This window comes from Vespa velutina, chromosome 7 (genome assembly GCF_912470025.1).
Source record: "Vespa velutina chromosome 7, iVesVel2.1, whole genome shotgun sequence".
Classification (NCBI taxonomy): domain Eukaryota; kingdom Metazoa; phylum Arthropoda; class Insecta; order Hymenoptera; family Vespidae; genus Vespa; species Vespa velutina.
In genome coordinates, this window is record NC_062194.1 from 4,187,235 (window position 1) to 4,201,424 (window position 14,190).

At 40.8% G+C, this 14,190-nt stretch overlaps 1 protein-coding gene across 2 annotated transcripts; it reads right to left on the reverse strand.

The window, feature by feature from the left end:
* Positions 1-632: 632 nt before the first annotated feature.
* On the reverse strand, positions 633-10,852 carry LOC124950555 (collagen alpha-1(III) chain-like). Of its 2 annotated transcripts, XM_047497420.1 has the most exons (5): positions 10,719-10,852; positions 9,877-9,933; positions 6,525-6,553; positions 3,377-5,996; positions 633-3,232 (listed from the first exon to the last, which is right to left on the reverse strand). In XM_047497420.1, the coding sequence occupies exons 2-5, from the start codon at positions 9,899-9,901 to the stop codon at positions 1,659-1,661; spliced, it is 4,248 nt and encodes a 1,415-aa protein (XP_047353376.1). In that variant the 5' UTR covers positions 9,902-9,933; positions 10,719-10,852; the 3' UTR covers positions 633-1,658. The 2 variants fall into 2 exon arrangements, with proteins under 2 accessions (XP_047353376.1, XP_047353375.1); XM_047497419.1 differs by having other exon boundaries at positions 633-5,996.
* Between the last annotated feature and the right edge of the window lie 3,338 nt (positions 10,853-14,190).

A 14,190-nucleotide genomic window follows, 5' to 3' on the forward strand; every position in this document is an offset into this window, starting at 1 on the left:
TACACTTGTCATGTATGTATATAATACAATTGATAATATTATATATATATATATATATATATATATATATATATATATATATATATATATATATATATATATATATATATATATACAATCAATAACGAAACGATGCTAGAAATATATTTTTCAAATAAAAAAAATAAAAAAATAAAAAGCAAATAAAGAAAAACCGCTCAAATTCTACCGCAGTTTATGTACTGGTATCTCTATGTGGTTCCCAGGGGAGACCGCGAAATTGTAGTAGCAGTGTTATATCGGACGATGAAGGGTCGCAAGAGAATTCTCGTTTGTAAAATTTACGTGACCACGTATGGACGTGTCGTCATGATATTCGTAGATACAATATCTGCGAATTTATATAACTTCCTCTCATTTGTATTAGCGATTTTCTGTTACTACGTATATTTTTATAATAGAAATTGAGATTAATAACATCGAATGTACGAAACGCAAATAGGAAGGAGAAAGAAGGGATAACGAGAGAGAGAGAGAGAGAATGAGAGAGAGAGAGAAAATTAATCGATATATCGATTAATTTTTGAATATAAAAAAAAAATATTATACGTTTTAATTAAACAAACTAGATATTGATTCTTGCAAAGGCGTTTCCTTTATTTCACATATAAACTATACATAATGGCATCCCACCATAGGAGTCTCGAACCATCGTTATAAAATTACGTATATGGATGTGTATATGAGAGTGTATAATATAAAAAGTATAAAATTACTATAATATTATGTTAACATCTCTTTGCTTAGGACAAAATAAGGATGATAATGTTCGGAGAAATGAAGAATATTATTCGGATCTTTGTTGAGCATATGTGTTATTATTATATATAGAGCATGATAATTAATATATTAAAGATCCGAATAATTGTCCCTGTTGATATTTTTTCTTAATGGTAAGGGATCGATTTAATAATATTACGATATTATTTTAATATCGAAATAAATAAATATATCGTGCAATAATACCTTGCGAGATAGGTTCCGATAATTTTTTCGTTATGTTCACTTAAATCGCTCTTAATTTAGTATAATTTTACGAAAGTTCTTTCGCTACTAACTTTCTGATACAAGTACGTGAAAAATTCAAAATAATTACAAATATTACGATAATTGTCTTATTTTCAAAAAAAGAAAAAAAGAAAAAAGAAAGTAAATGAAAATATTGAAATATTTTACATACATAGAATGCGTCCATTTCAATGGCTATATACAATAAAAGACAGATGTAACATCTAATTTCTGTAATTAGTATCTTACAATCCTCTTCTCTGTTTGCATCTTGAAATGAAAAAAAGGCAGACCCGTAATCTATTAAAACTTATTTAGTGACATAAAAGACGAAAGCTTTTAAGAACCTCAAGGAAGTAATTTATAAAACTCATAAAAGAAAGTAAGGATAAACTTATATAATGGTAACATTAAAAGTTACTTTCAAGAAAACTATACGATGAAAGAAATGTCGCAAAGGAAACGATTACATTATCCATTGAAATGAATACCATATTACTTAACTTAGCTAATAGGTAAGAAGGCTTGTATTTACAATATGGTTCAAGTATCACCAACGGCGATTGTTAGGCGTTAAATTCGGAGTTAACGCGATTATATAATTGATAGGATTAACCGCGTCGGGGTGGCAAATATTCGCGCTCTGGTTTAGAAGGCCCTTGTGGCGGAAATGGCGTGTCTCCTGGTTTATCATCAGGAAAACCGTCAGGTCTTGACGGACCCGATGGTTTACTGGGGACAAATGGTCCACCTGGTCTATATCCCGGTTCTCCTGAACCACCTGGACCATGAGGTTCAGATGGAGCTAAATATTGAGGGCCACCGGGATATCCCGACCCACCTGGTCCACCTGATCCACCGCCAGGAAAACCTCCAGGTCCACCTGGTTTACCACCTGGTCCTCCTGATCCTCCTTGTCCTCCTGGACCACCATGTTCTCCTCCTCCATGCGGATAACCTCCTGAACCACCTGGCTTGCCGATAGGATAACCACCTGGTCCTCCTGGTCCACCGGATCCGCCACCTGGATAACCTCCTGGACTACCAGGTCCTCCTGGACCGCCGGGTCCGCCACCTGGATAACCTCCTGGACCACCAGATCCTCCTGGTCCTCCTGGACCACCTGGCTTGCCACTAGGATAACCTCCTGGTCCTCCTGGTCCACCGGCTCCGCCACCTGGATAACCTCCTGGACTTCCTGGACCACCGGGTCCTCCTGGTCCGCCAGGGCCTCCACCTGGATAACCTCCTGGACCCCCGGGACCACCACCAGGATAACTTCCAGATCCACCTGGACCACCTGGTTTACCACTAGGATAGCCGCCAGATCCTCCTGGTCCTCCTGGCCCTCCAGAACCACCACCGGGATAACCTCCTGAACTTCCTGGCCCTCCTGGTCCTCCTGGTCTGCCACTAGGATAACCTCCTGGCCCTCCGGGTCCTCCTGGCCCTTCGTGTCCACCACCAGGATAACCTCCTGGACTTCCTGGCCCTCCAGGCTTGCCACCAGGATAACCTCCCGACCCTCCTGGTCCTCCAGGTCCACCACCAGGATAACCTCCTGGACTTCCTGGCCCTCCTGGCCCTCCTGGTCTGCCACTAGGATAACCTCCCGACCCTCCTGGTCCTCCTGGCCCTCCGGGTCCACCTCCGGGATAACCACCTGGACTTCCTGGCCCTCCTGGCCCTCCTGGTTTGCCACTAGGATAACCTCCTGGCCCTCCTGGTCCTCCTGGCCCTCCCGGTCCACCACCGGGATAACCTCCTGGACTTCCTGGCCCTCCTGGCCCTCCTGGTTTGCCACTAGGATAACCTCCGGGTCCTCCTGGCCCTCCCGGTCCACCACCGGGATAACCTCCTGGACTTCCTGGCCCTCCTGGACCTCCTGGTTTGCCACTAGGATAACCTCCTGGTCCTCCGGGTCCACCGCCGGGATAACCACCAGGACTTCCTGGCCCTCCTGGTTTGCCACTAGGATAACCTCCTGGCCCTCCGGGTCCACCACCGGGATAACCACCTGGACTTCCTGGCCCTCCTGGCCCTCCTGGTCCTCCTGGCCCTCCAGGCCCACCTCCTGGATAACCTCCTGGACTTCCTGGCCCTCCTGGTTTGCCACTAGGATAACCTCCTGGCCCTCCGGGTCCACCACCGGGATAACCACCTGGACTTCCTGGCCCTCCTGGCCCTCCTGGTCCTCCTGGCCCTCCAGGCCCACCTCCTGGATAACCTCCTGGACTTCCTGGCCCTCCTGGTTTGCCACTAGGATAACCTCCTGGACCCCCGGGTCCACCACCGGGATAACCTCCTGGACTTCCTGGCCCTCCTGGACCTCCTGGTCGGCCACTAGATCCATCACCAGGACCTCCAGGGCCTCCTGGTCCTCCGGGACCACCTGGTCTGCCGCTAGGATAGCCACCAGGACCACCAGGTCCTCCAGGTTGGCTTGGTTTGTCAATGGGATACCCTCCAGGACCTCCTGGACCTCCAGGTCCACCTGGATAACTACCTGGTCCACCAGGGCCTCCGGGCCCACCGGGTCCAATGCCAGGGAATCCTCCTGGTCCTCCAGGTCCACCAGGGAACATTTCAGGTCCACCCATTATGTTATAGTCATAAATATTTTCATTCAAATAGTAGAAATTTGGCGCCGTGCTACAGTCAAATTGATTCCACCACACACAGACAAAATACTGTTGATGGAAAATAGTCCCATTAGGGCAAATGAAATCGTAGGTTTTGTTATTGGCACAAATATGAAAGACTTGACACTGAGCTTCAACGTCCGCATAATATCCGGGGAACTGTTGATTTTCACAACGGAAACTAGTTTCGGGTACTTCTGAATATATAGGATAATCACGACCAGGTTCGCCAGGAATTGCAGAATAGTCGCCTTCGTCGTACGGTTCTTCAAAGCCACCTGGGCTTTGTCCTCCATTGGGAAAACTTCCAGGACTTCCTGGACCACCAGGTCCACCCGGTCCACCGCCAGGATAACCTCCTGGTCCTCCTGGACCTCCAGGACCACCGCCAGGATAACCTCCAGGTCCGCCCTGTCCTCCTGGGCCTCCGGGACCACCCCCAGGATAACCTCCTGGTCCTCCTGGACTTCCGGTTCCACCAGATCCACCTGGTCCACCAGGACCTTGTGGTCCTCCACCTGGATATCCCCCAGGTCCACCTGGTTTACCGCTAGGATAGCCACCAGACCCTCCTGGTCCTCCCGGCCCTCCGGGTCCACCGCCGGGATAACCTCCTGGACTTCCTGGTCCACCTGGTCCACCAGGACCTTGTGGTCCTCCACCTGGATATCCTCCAGGTCCACCTGGTTTACCGCTAGGATAGCCACCAGACCCTCCTGGTCCTCCCGGCCCTCCAGGTCCACCGCCGGGATAACCTCCTGGACTTCCTGGTCCTCCTGGTCCACCGGGACCTTGTGGTCCTCCACCTGGATATCCTCCAGGTCCACCTGGTTTACCGCTAGGATAGCCACCAGACCCTCCTGGTCCTCCCGGCCCTCCAGGTCCACCGCCGGGATAACCTCCTGGACTTCCTGGTCCTCCTGATCCACCGGGACCTTGTGGTCCTCCACCTGGATATCCTCCAGGTCCACCTGGTTTACCGCTAGGATAGCCACCAGACCCTCCTGGTCCTCCCGGCCCTCCGGGTCCACCGCCGGGATAACCCCCTGGACTTCCTGGTCCTCCTGGTCCACCGGGACCTTGTGGTCCACCACCTGGATATCCTCCAGGTCCACCTGGTTTACCGCTAGGATAGCCACCAGACCCTCCTGGTCCTCCCGGCCCTCCGGGTCCACCACCGGGATAACCTCCTGGGCCTCCTGGTCCTCCTGGCCCACCAGGACCTTGTGGCCCTCCACCTGGATACCCTCCAGGTCCACCTGGTTTACCGCTAGGATAGCCACCAGACCCTCCTGGTCCTCCCGGCCCTCCGTGTCCACCACCGGGATAACCTCCTGGACCTCCTGGTCCACCGGGACCTTGTGGTCCTCCACCTGGATATCCTCCAGGTCCACCTGGTTTACCGCTAGGATATCCACCAGACCCTCCTGGTCCTCCCGGCCCTCCGGGTCCACCGCCGGGATAACCCCCTGGACTTCCTGGACCTCCTGGTCCACCGGGACCTTGTGGTCCTCCACCTGGATATCCCCCAGGTCCACCTGGTTTACCGCTAGGATAGCCACCAGACCCTCCTGGTCCTCCCGGCCCTCCGGGTCCACCGCCGGGATAACCTCCTGGACTTCCTGGTCCTCCTGGTCCACCGGGACCTTGTGGTCCTCCACCTGGATATCCTCCAGGTCCACCTGGTTTACCGCTAGGATAGCCACCAGACCCTCCTGGTCCGCCCGACCCTCCGGGTCCACCACCGGGATAACTTCCTGGCACTCCTGGTCCACCAGATCCACCTGGCCTGCCACTAGGATATCCTCCAGGCCCACCTGATCCTCCTGGTCCTCCACTGGGATAGCCACCTGGACCTCCTGGCCCTCCAGGTCCACCAGGCCTGCCGCTGGGATAGCCTCCTGGACCTCCTGGTCCTCCTGGACCTCCAGCTCCACCGCCAGGATAACCACCTGGCCCACCAGGTCCACCTGGTCTGCCACTAGGATATCCTCCAGGTCCTCCTGACCCTCCTGGTCCTCCGGGTCCGCCGCCAGGATAACCTCCTGGTCCACCCTGTTCACCTGGTTTTCCGCTAGGATAGCCGCCTGATCCTCCGGGTTCACCGGGTCCTCCAGGACCACCGGGCGACGGATAGCCTCCCGGATAACCTGGATCCGATGGGCTAGGAGCGCCGGGTGGTCCAGACGGATAACCACCAGGAGCACCAGGATAACCTGGACCTCCTGGCTTACCACCTTGATCGCCACCTGGCCCACCTGGTGTTAGCGGATTGTTAGGCCTAGGATAACTATAACCGTGTTCTGCCTGGAATTCGAATAATTACTCATTCTAATATTTTTACAATAGATAATCCTTAAGAAGGATTTTGTCGTAGAAAAGACAAATATTTTTCCTATTGTTAGTTTGACATTTAAAAGAAAATTGCTATAGCCCGATGAATCATTAAGACTCTACCACTTTGATTTTCCGACACTACCCACAAGCAACGTGAATCACTTAACCACTTTAGAATATTACGTACGTTGACATTAGACACTTATATTCCTTTGCGACTTATACATTACGATCTCATCGCAAGTATAGCCAGGGGAGTTACACGCGGTAGTTTCTGTATTCTATACTTGGTGTAATTCATCGAGATTACGTCATCGTAAAAAAAGGAAAACCGTTCGAACCGTTGACGACTTTGTGTGACTAGATTATGCAATTGCTAATAAGAATTTCACGCTGGAAGATTAATTTTCATTAGGGTTACACGCTTGTCAAAAAGTAATAACAACTTCATTTAGCAAATGTATTTATAACGATATATTAAAACGATCGAATACTTACCGTGCAAGCGTGAAAGATAGCTAGCGAGGCTGGAACAGGTAAACATAGGTATCATTACTACGACGTAAACACATATTACATATACATACACATGAGTGACTCGATTTATTACTAACAAATTAAATAAATCATTGTTATGCGCATGAAAAAAAAAAAAAGAAAAAGAAAAAATTATTAATTTATTTCTTTGCCTTATATTAACAAATAATTCGTTACATCCTTTACACGTAAATATACATATCTATGTGTACGTATATGTATGATATAAAATAAATCAAGGACTTCACGAATAATGATCAGTTTCATTAATATATCAACACCTCTCTCTCTCTCTCTCTCTCTCTCTCTCTCTCTTTTTTTTTTTTAAGGATTATTTTGATAAACTTTTCTTCTTGTTCGAGCAAAGCAATAATTTGAGTGCTTAAAAGACAAACGTTAAACGAAACTCATTGCGAAAACACACGATGAAGAGACTCGGTAAAACTTGCGCGTACTCTGAGCCACGCGTACATATTACATTGATTGAATGTAAAGAAAAGTGTGTAAGTGTTTCTCCGTCCCTTTCCCATCCTTTGTTTTGTTGATCGTCTCTACTACCAACACACAACACACGACCATCTTTCGTCCTTTTCTTTATAACTTATAAAATTCCCTCTTTTTCTCTCTCTCTCTCTCTCTCTCTCTCTGGCTATCTGCCTGTCTGTCTGTCTGTCTTTTTCTTTATATTTTAAGTTGAGCGAATGCATGAGAAAGCACGGATTCCTTGTCACGTCTTAACCTCTCTCTCTTTCTCTTTCTTCTTTCTGTCGGTGATAGTCGACAATGCTTCTTAATTAATTAGGCGGGAAGTTATGTCAGAGAGATATTTCAGGTCATTTCTCTCATGTGAGATTCGCACGCAAACCACCGTCACCACAGCGAATTGCGTACGCTTTTATTACGCGACAATGATGAAGAAAAATAAGAAAAGAAAAGAAGAAATGGGAGGAGACGAAGAAGAAGAAGAAGAAGAAGAAGAAATAAAAGAAGAAGTAAAAGGAGAAAGGAAAAGAAAAAAAAAGTAGAAGAAGAAGATGAAGAAGAAGAGAAGCTACTAATATTCGTTTGGTCACGCATCATTACACTGGCCGACACTTTGAAGTTTTAATAAATGTTTTAATAAATGAGATGAGACAATTTCAGATAATCTCTGTCACGATCGGTAGAAGGAAATATACGAATGAACGGATCATCTCAATTATCTCAAATCGATGTTATATATCTTTAGCGAATTGATTCTTCATCATTTATCATTTCTCGATGGAAATGATTTATTCAGTTGTTCGTTCCTACGATCGATCGTTAACAAGTTAATCGTTTACAGTTCATTTAGATAAAATAAGAAGAAGAAGAAGAAGAAGAAGAAGAAATGGAAAAACTGATCTCGAAACGAGTAAACACGAATGAACAAATAAAAAATGTTAAACGAAGAACCGTTCGGTAAGCCCCTTCGTGTTTTTCTTGGTCAACGTTTTAAAAGAGAGTCAATCCTTTAACGGGACGAGGAACAATGGACGACGGAGATCGAGAAGCAGTCGAGCTTCGCGTGATCTAAGAAGATCATCTGAAAGCGATACGCCGAGGAAGTCTCGCTTGTGTTTTACGTTCGAGAGAATCTTCGAACGATTCGTCGTTACACTTGCATTGCGCGACTAGGTTCCGAGCAATGGCGTAATCGAACGATTATGAAAAAGAAAGAAAGAAAGAAAGAAAGAAATAAAGAAAGAAAGAGTTAACACTCATTGTGATATAACTTTCTCCGAATTAATGAATTCTTCATTTGATTTAGAAGAAAATGAAATTTTTTTTTCTTTCTTCTTTTCTTTTTTTTTTTTTTTTTTTTTTTTTTTTATTTCTACGACCGTATCTCTTATGTCGAAATCTATCTCGTGTTAACGAATTTAAACAAAGTCTTTCTAATGACAAGATAATGGATAATCTTTTTTTGTTCGATGCTCGAGAAAAAGAAATTGGGGAAAAGAGAAAAGAAAAGAAACGAAAGATATCTAAATCATTTGTAACGTAAAAAAAGATCGAAGTTTTTTCTTTTTTTCTCTTTTTTATATAACTACGCCGTTAAGCTCAATGATCTTTCATCATGGAAAAATATAGTACTCCATTTTCTAACCCTATTTCACGTTCATCAACGTGAAAACGGGCACATTAGTCGGTACACAACATCGTTCAAGGATTACCTTCGATCGTCGTCCTTTTCTTTTTCCTTCTTTTTTCTTTCTTTCGTTTTAAGAACCGTGAAAAAAAAAGGAAGAAAAAAGAAAAAGGAAAAGAAAAAAGAAGGATGTCTTAAATTGCACCAACAGGCCGCATACACTTGACCTTTATTTTAACTACGGATGATCTTAAGCGTAAAGAATGGCCCCATAAAAATGTAAAAGCCTGCTGCTGGAACAATACCAGCTGTTAGGCACGGGGGCCATCTTATCTTTAATGTATTATAATTAGAGGAAGTTACGAAAAAGTGGACCTTGTTGGAAGATTCGAATAAAATTTCAAATTCTCCACAATTAATTAATCTCTCTCTCTCTCTCTCTCTCTCTCTCTCTCTCTCTCTCTCTCTCTCTTTCTCTTTCTTTTCTCTTTTCATCTTTTCAAATCGTCCTTGAACATCTACAAATTCTTTTATATAAAAAACAATTTTATATAAATATATAAGAAGATAATTGATTTATAAAAATTATCAGGATCTATCCTTAACCAATTTCTCTTCGATCAAAGTGAATCGATTGTAAAATATTAAAGAAAAGAAAATAAGATAATTTATCCATGATATATTATCTCCATTCTCTTGAATCATGTATTATATACTTTTTAAGGAATACCTACAACGCAAGGATTCTTACGATTGATGTGAATCAAGGACTAAAATGCTACGACATTGTTGAAGAATGTTAATCTGATTGCGATTGAAGTACTAAGCGACGAAGAGATAAAGATGGTAAGTAAAAAAGAAAAAGAAACAGAGGAAAAAAAAAAGGAATGATAATAAAAATAATATGTACATCTCGAAAGACATATGATGTGTGCAATCACTATAGGATTTCTTTGCTGTGAACATCGAAATGATTATCTTAGAAATTTGCGATTATTAGAGATTTTTTGCTGCTTTTCTCTCGACGTGGAACGTAACCTTCGAAATATAGACGACTTCCACGTAGAAAGTAAGAAAATTTATCGTTTGTAAAAGAAAGTATGGAATAATTTTCATAATTGTCTGTCGTGTGATCTTTTTTATCGATAAAAAAAAAAAAAAAAAAAAAAATATATATATATATATAAATAATTTCATAATTACCTATCAATAACAAGCGCAGCCTCATGATTGGTGACGCTGCTGTCTTTAATTGTTAACCTGGAAAAGAAAAAAAAAAAAAAAAAAAAAAAAAAAAAAAAAAACCTTCGTTAGTTCCTTCTTCTTCGTTCCACTTCCGCGAACGGAGAATTCTATTAAAAAAAATTCTCGACTTATCGGAAAGAAGAATTGATGGAAATAAGAAAATGCAAAAAAGGGGATTGCATTTGTTCAGAGCACTTTTTCTTTTCTTTTCTAAACAAATCGTAGGAAATTGATAAGGTAGTAGAGGAAAAAAGAAAAAGAAAGAAAAGAAAGAAAAAGAAAAAGAAAAGTGGATCACTTTATAATCAACGAAATCTCGTAGAGAACCTTGACGTTTCACTGAAGTTATTTCCGTTCACATCGGCACTTGAAATGAGACGGATTTGTTGATGTCAATGTCGTTACGAAATAAGGAGAACAAAGATAAAGGAACTTGACTAATGGAAAAAATCCGATGTATATATATATATATATATATATATATATATATACATATATATATCGCATATATATGTATACATATATGCACAAATTTATTAATATACGTTCAGCGACAATCATGATATTGATCTGAAACTTCTAAGAACACGCACTACGCGATTGGTTTTTGATCGATGAAGAAAAAAGATAAGAAGATAAAGAAGATGAAAGAAGAAAAAGGAAAAGAAAGAAAGAAAGAGAAAAAGAAAAATAAATAAAACGAAACAAAAAGAAAAAGGAAGAATGAAAGAAGTAGATTGGCTATTAGAAACTCGCGAGTATATGAAAAAGCAAAATGGATGAGGAAGGTGAAGACTCACCTAACCGATCCGTCGAGTAAAAGACACCGGGATGTTAAGTCACTAGGAATGACTGATGGTGGAGGTGTCGGAGCGATCATATATACTCTTACCGAACGCAACCCCCAACCAGGTAACCGAGCAAACTCCCCCACCAACTTATTATCCAGGGATGCTTCACTCATCCTTCGTCGATTCGTACTATTCATGTTCGGTTTACCTCCTTCTTCTTCTTCTTCAACTTGTCCTCCTTCTTTCCTTCTTTCTCCACTAACCAGAGTTGAATCCCTCTTCTGTTTTTTTTAGAAACGCTTGGCCAACGAGGCTATAGGGACGCGATCTTGTTGGTGATGGAAGTGGAGGCGGTTGTTACAGTAGAAGGTAGTGGTAGTACACTGGTAGTGGTGGTGGTGGTGATGGTGGTGGTGGTGGTGGTGGTGATGGTGATGGTGGTGATGGTGATACCTGTGTTATCCGTAGAAAAGGAACGACAAGGAACGACCTCACGACGACAACTAAGACGTAAGTGACCCACCAATGGTTGCCCCAAAGCAAAGCAAAAGCCTTCTCTGTAGGTACTTGAACCAAGCACAACATATCTATGTATGTATCTTCTACTACTCTACTACTACTACTACTATTACTACTACTACTACTACTACTACTACTACCTACTCTACTACTACCTATCTTTAACTATCTACCTCCCGCCACTAACCAGGGATCTAGCGGAGATGAGCAGCCTCGTGGGAGGCTGCGGGGTTAGTGAAAGTGAAATACTGCAATTGGAGTAACGTCTCATCCGATGCCTCCTCATCCTCCTGGTATTCCGTGTTCTTCCATCACGACGCGCGGATCGTTCCCGGCTTGGTGCTCGCGATCATTTCGACGGATATTTTTTTATCTACGTTATATTTACAATATTCCATTTGATTCGGCTAATCATTCTTCTTTTCTTTTTTTTTTTTTGTTTCTTTCTTTTTTCCCCTTTTTATGTCTCATTCCAAATGACTTTTCATTGCTTCTTTTCGTTCCCTTTTTTTCTTTTTCATTATCTTGCCTTTTGTCCTTTTGACTTTTACCTTTTTATCCCTTACGTCATCGTGATCACATTTCGCGTTGAAACACTACGCTTTTCGAGATTCATGAGAGAAATTTCGGGAAATGGAATTCATTTTTTTATTTCTAATCAAACAATTTTTTCTATGTCCAATTACAAGATTTCTTTTTTGTGTGCTCTTTTTTTGGGATCTCTCTTGAGACTATCACTTTTTCTTTTTTTCTTCTTTTTCTTTTTTTTTTTTTCATTTTGCAAATGTAGTGTTTTTTTACTATTGTCGTTATACTTCTCTAATTTTTCTATAAGCAGAACGATCTCTCTTTTTTCGACTTAACAAGCGATTTCTTTTTATGTTCCTCATTCTTTTTTTTTTTCTTTTTTTCTTAAAATTCTTCTGCAAGTACCTTCTTGAATTTTTTTCACTTTTCGTACGTACATACAATCCTAGTTTATCCCCAGTTAATTTTATTTCAAGAAATTCGTGTTTGACTCGTGTTAGATAATATTGTAGTCGAAAAAAAAAAAAGAAATAAAAAAGAATATCAAAATATCCAATTTGTTTAACAATTGTAAAACGAGATACGCGAATCTAATTTGTAAAATTGTAATATTCTAATCTTTACGTTTATTTCTTTTGTAGATACGACTAAATATTTTATACCATATTTGAAATAATTTACATACATAGAATTAACATACGATGTCGATTATAGTTATAATAATTTATCTAAATGAAATAACGAACAAAATTGTACATGATCGTACAAAATCATGGAATGCGAGTACTCCGATCGCGAACGATCTCTCGATGACCCAATCGATGATCCCGGAACTCTCGTGCATGGAATAAAAACCGGATACGCGCGTTCCTTTTAACATTAGACGCAGAGAATATCCTTAAGATAATATTACGTTATCCTATGTTTATAAACAATGGAGATCTAATCGAAAGCACCATCGAACGACCTGCGAATCACGTGCACGAGTCACGGTTATACGACGATTTATCTATCTATAAATATTTACTTATGTATAGACGTATGTTTCTACATATGTACATACATGCTACGGATTTACACGAAGTAATTATTCTTTCGGTTTCGCTACCAGAATGGATGTTCGCTTAAAACTTTAACATTCAAATGATTTTTCTCAAAAATCGCATAATTGACGTATCCTTAATACTGTTTGTCTACAGATTCAATTTTAATTTTATATATATATATATATATTTTTTTTTTTATTTTATTAAATTTATATTTTTTCTAATCTTTTAGAAATGTGTTATAAAAAAAAAAAAAAGAAAGTACAACAATATTAAGTTTTATATGAAATATATAAATAATAAGTAGACTGAAAAAGTTCTTTAAACGATTTTAAAAATCAATTAATTCCTTTTCGGGACTTTTTAGGCTTGCAATAAAAATCTCGTAATTTTACAATCTGAAACAGAAAAAATTGATCCAAAGAATTTCGAAAAAAATCAACTTTACATTCATTTAGAAACTTTTGCTCCATCTCCCTATATATATATATATATATATATATATATATATATATATTTTTTTTTTATTATTATTATTTTTTATTTATTTCTTTTTTTTTTAACGCAAGTAAGATTCCAGTTTTGAATTAAATTTTGATTAATCACTTTGATAATAATAATTCGATTAAAAATATATTTGCACTTTATACATACGCACAAATGTATTTATGGATGAAATATTTTTCTGATAGATTTTATGAAATTCGCATAACACATGTAAGAAATGAATTGAAATAATTATATTTTTCACTAACACGTGGTATTTTGAATAATCAACATTCCACTAAATTTTATATATAATCACCAACATTCCTCTTGTACTCCTCGATCTATCTAGGGATTCGTTTCAACGAATTAACCGATGGAAATGGAGAAAATAATCGAATCGTTGAAAATTGTTACGTGACATAAAATGGCACATTGAGAGAGAGAGAGAGAGAGAGAGAGAGAGAGAGAGAGAGAGAGATGAAAAATACATAACAGAATCATTGTCAATAACGAAATTTTCCCAATCGATCGTAACAAGGAAAAAAAGAAAGAAAAAAAAATAAATAAATAAAAATATGCAACGCGAGTTAATCGTTTGCTTCGATATAATCGTCTCAATCGAAATATACAATAATCGAAAGTAAAGAATTTGTTTATTCTTGTAGGATATATGCATACAAGCGCGCACGATCAAGAATTAGACGTTCAATGTGTGGGCGTTGTTGAGGTCAAAAGAAAAGCGAACGGCAAGGATTCTAATTCTTTCTTTAGGAAAAACGAGGCCCTACGGCAAAGTCGATTTAAGTTATTAGATTCCAAGAGAAGAAAGGCAAGAGATCTCGCCTGAAGCTATTTCTTCTAATGAAAAAAACCGAAGGGGATTCTTAAATAGGATGATG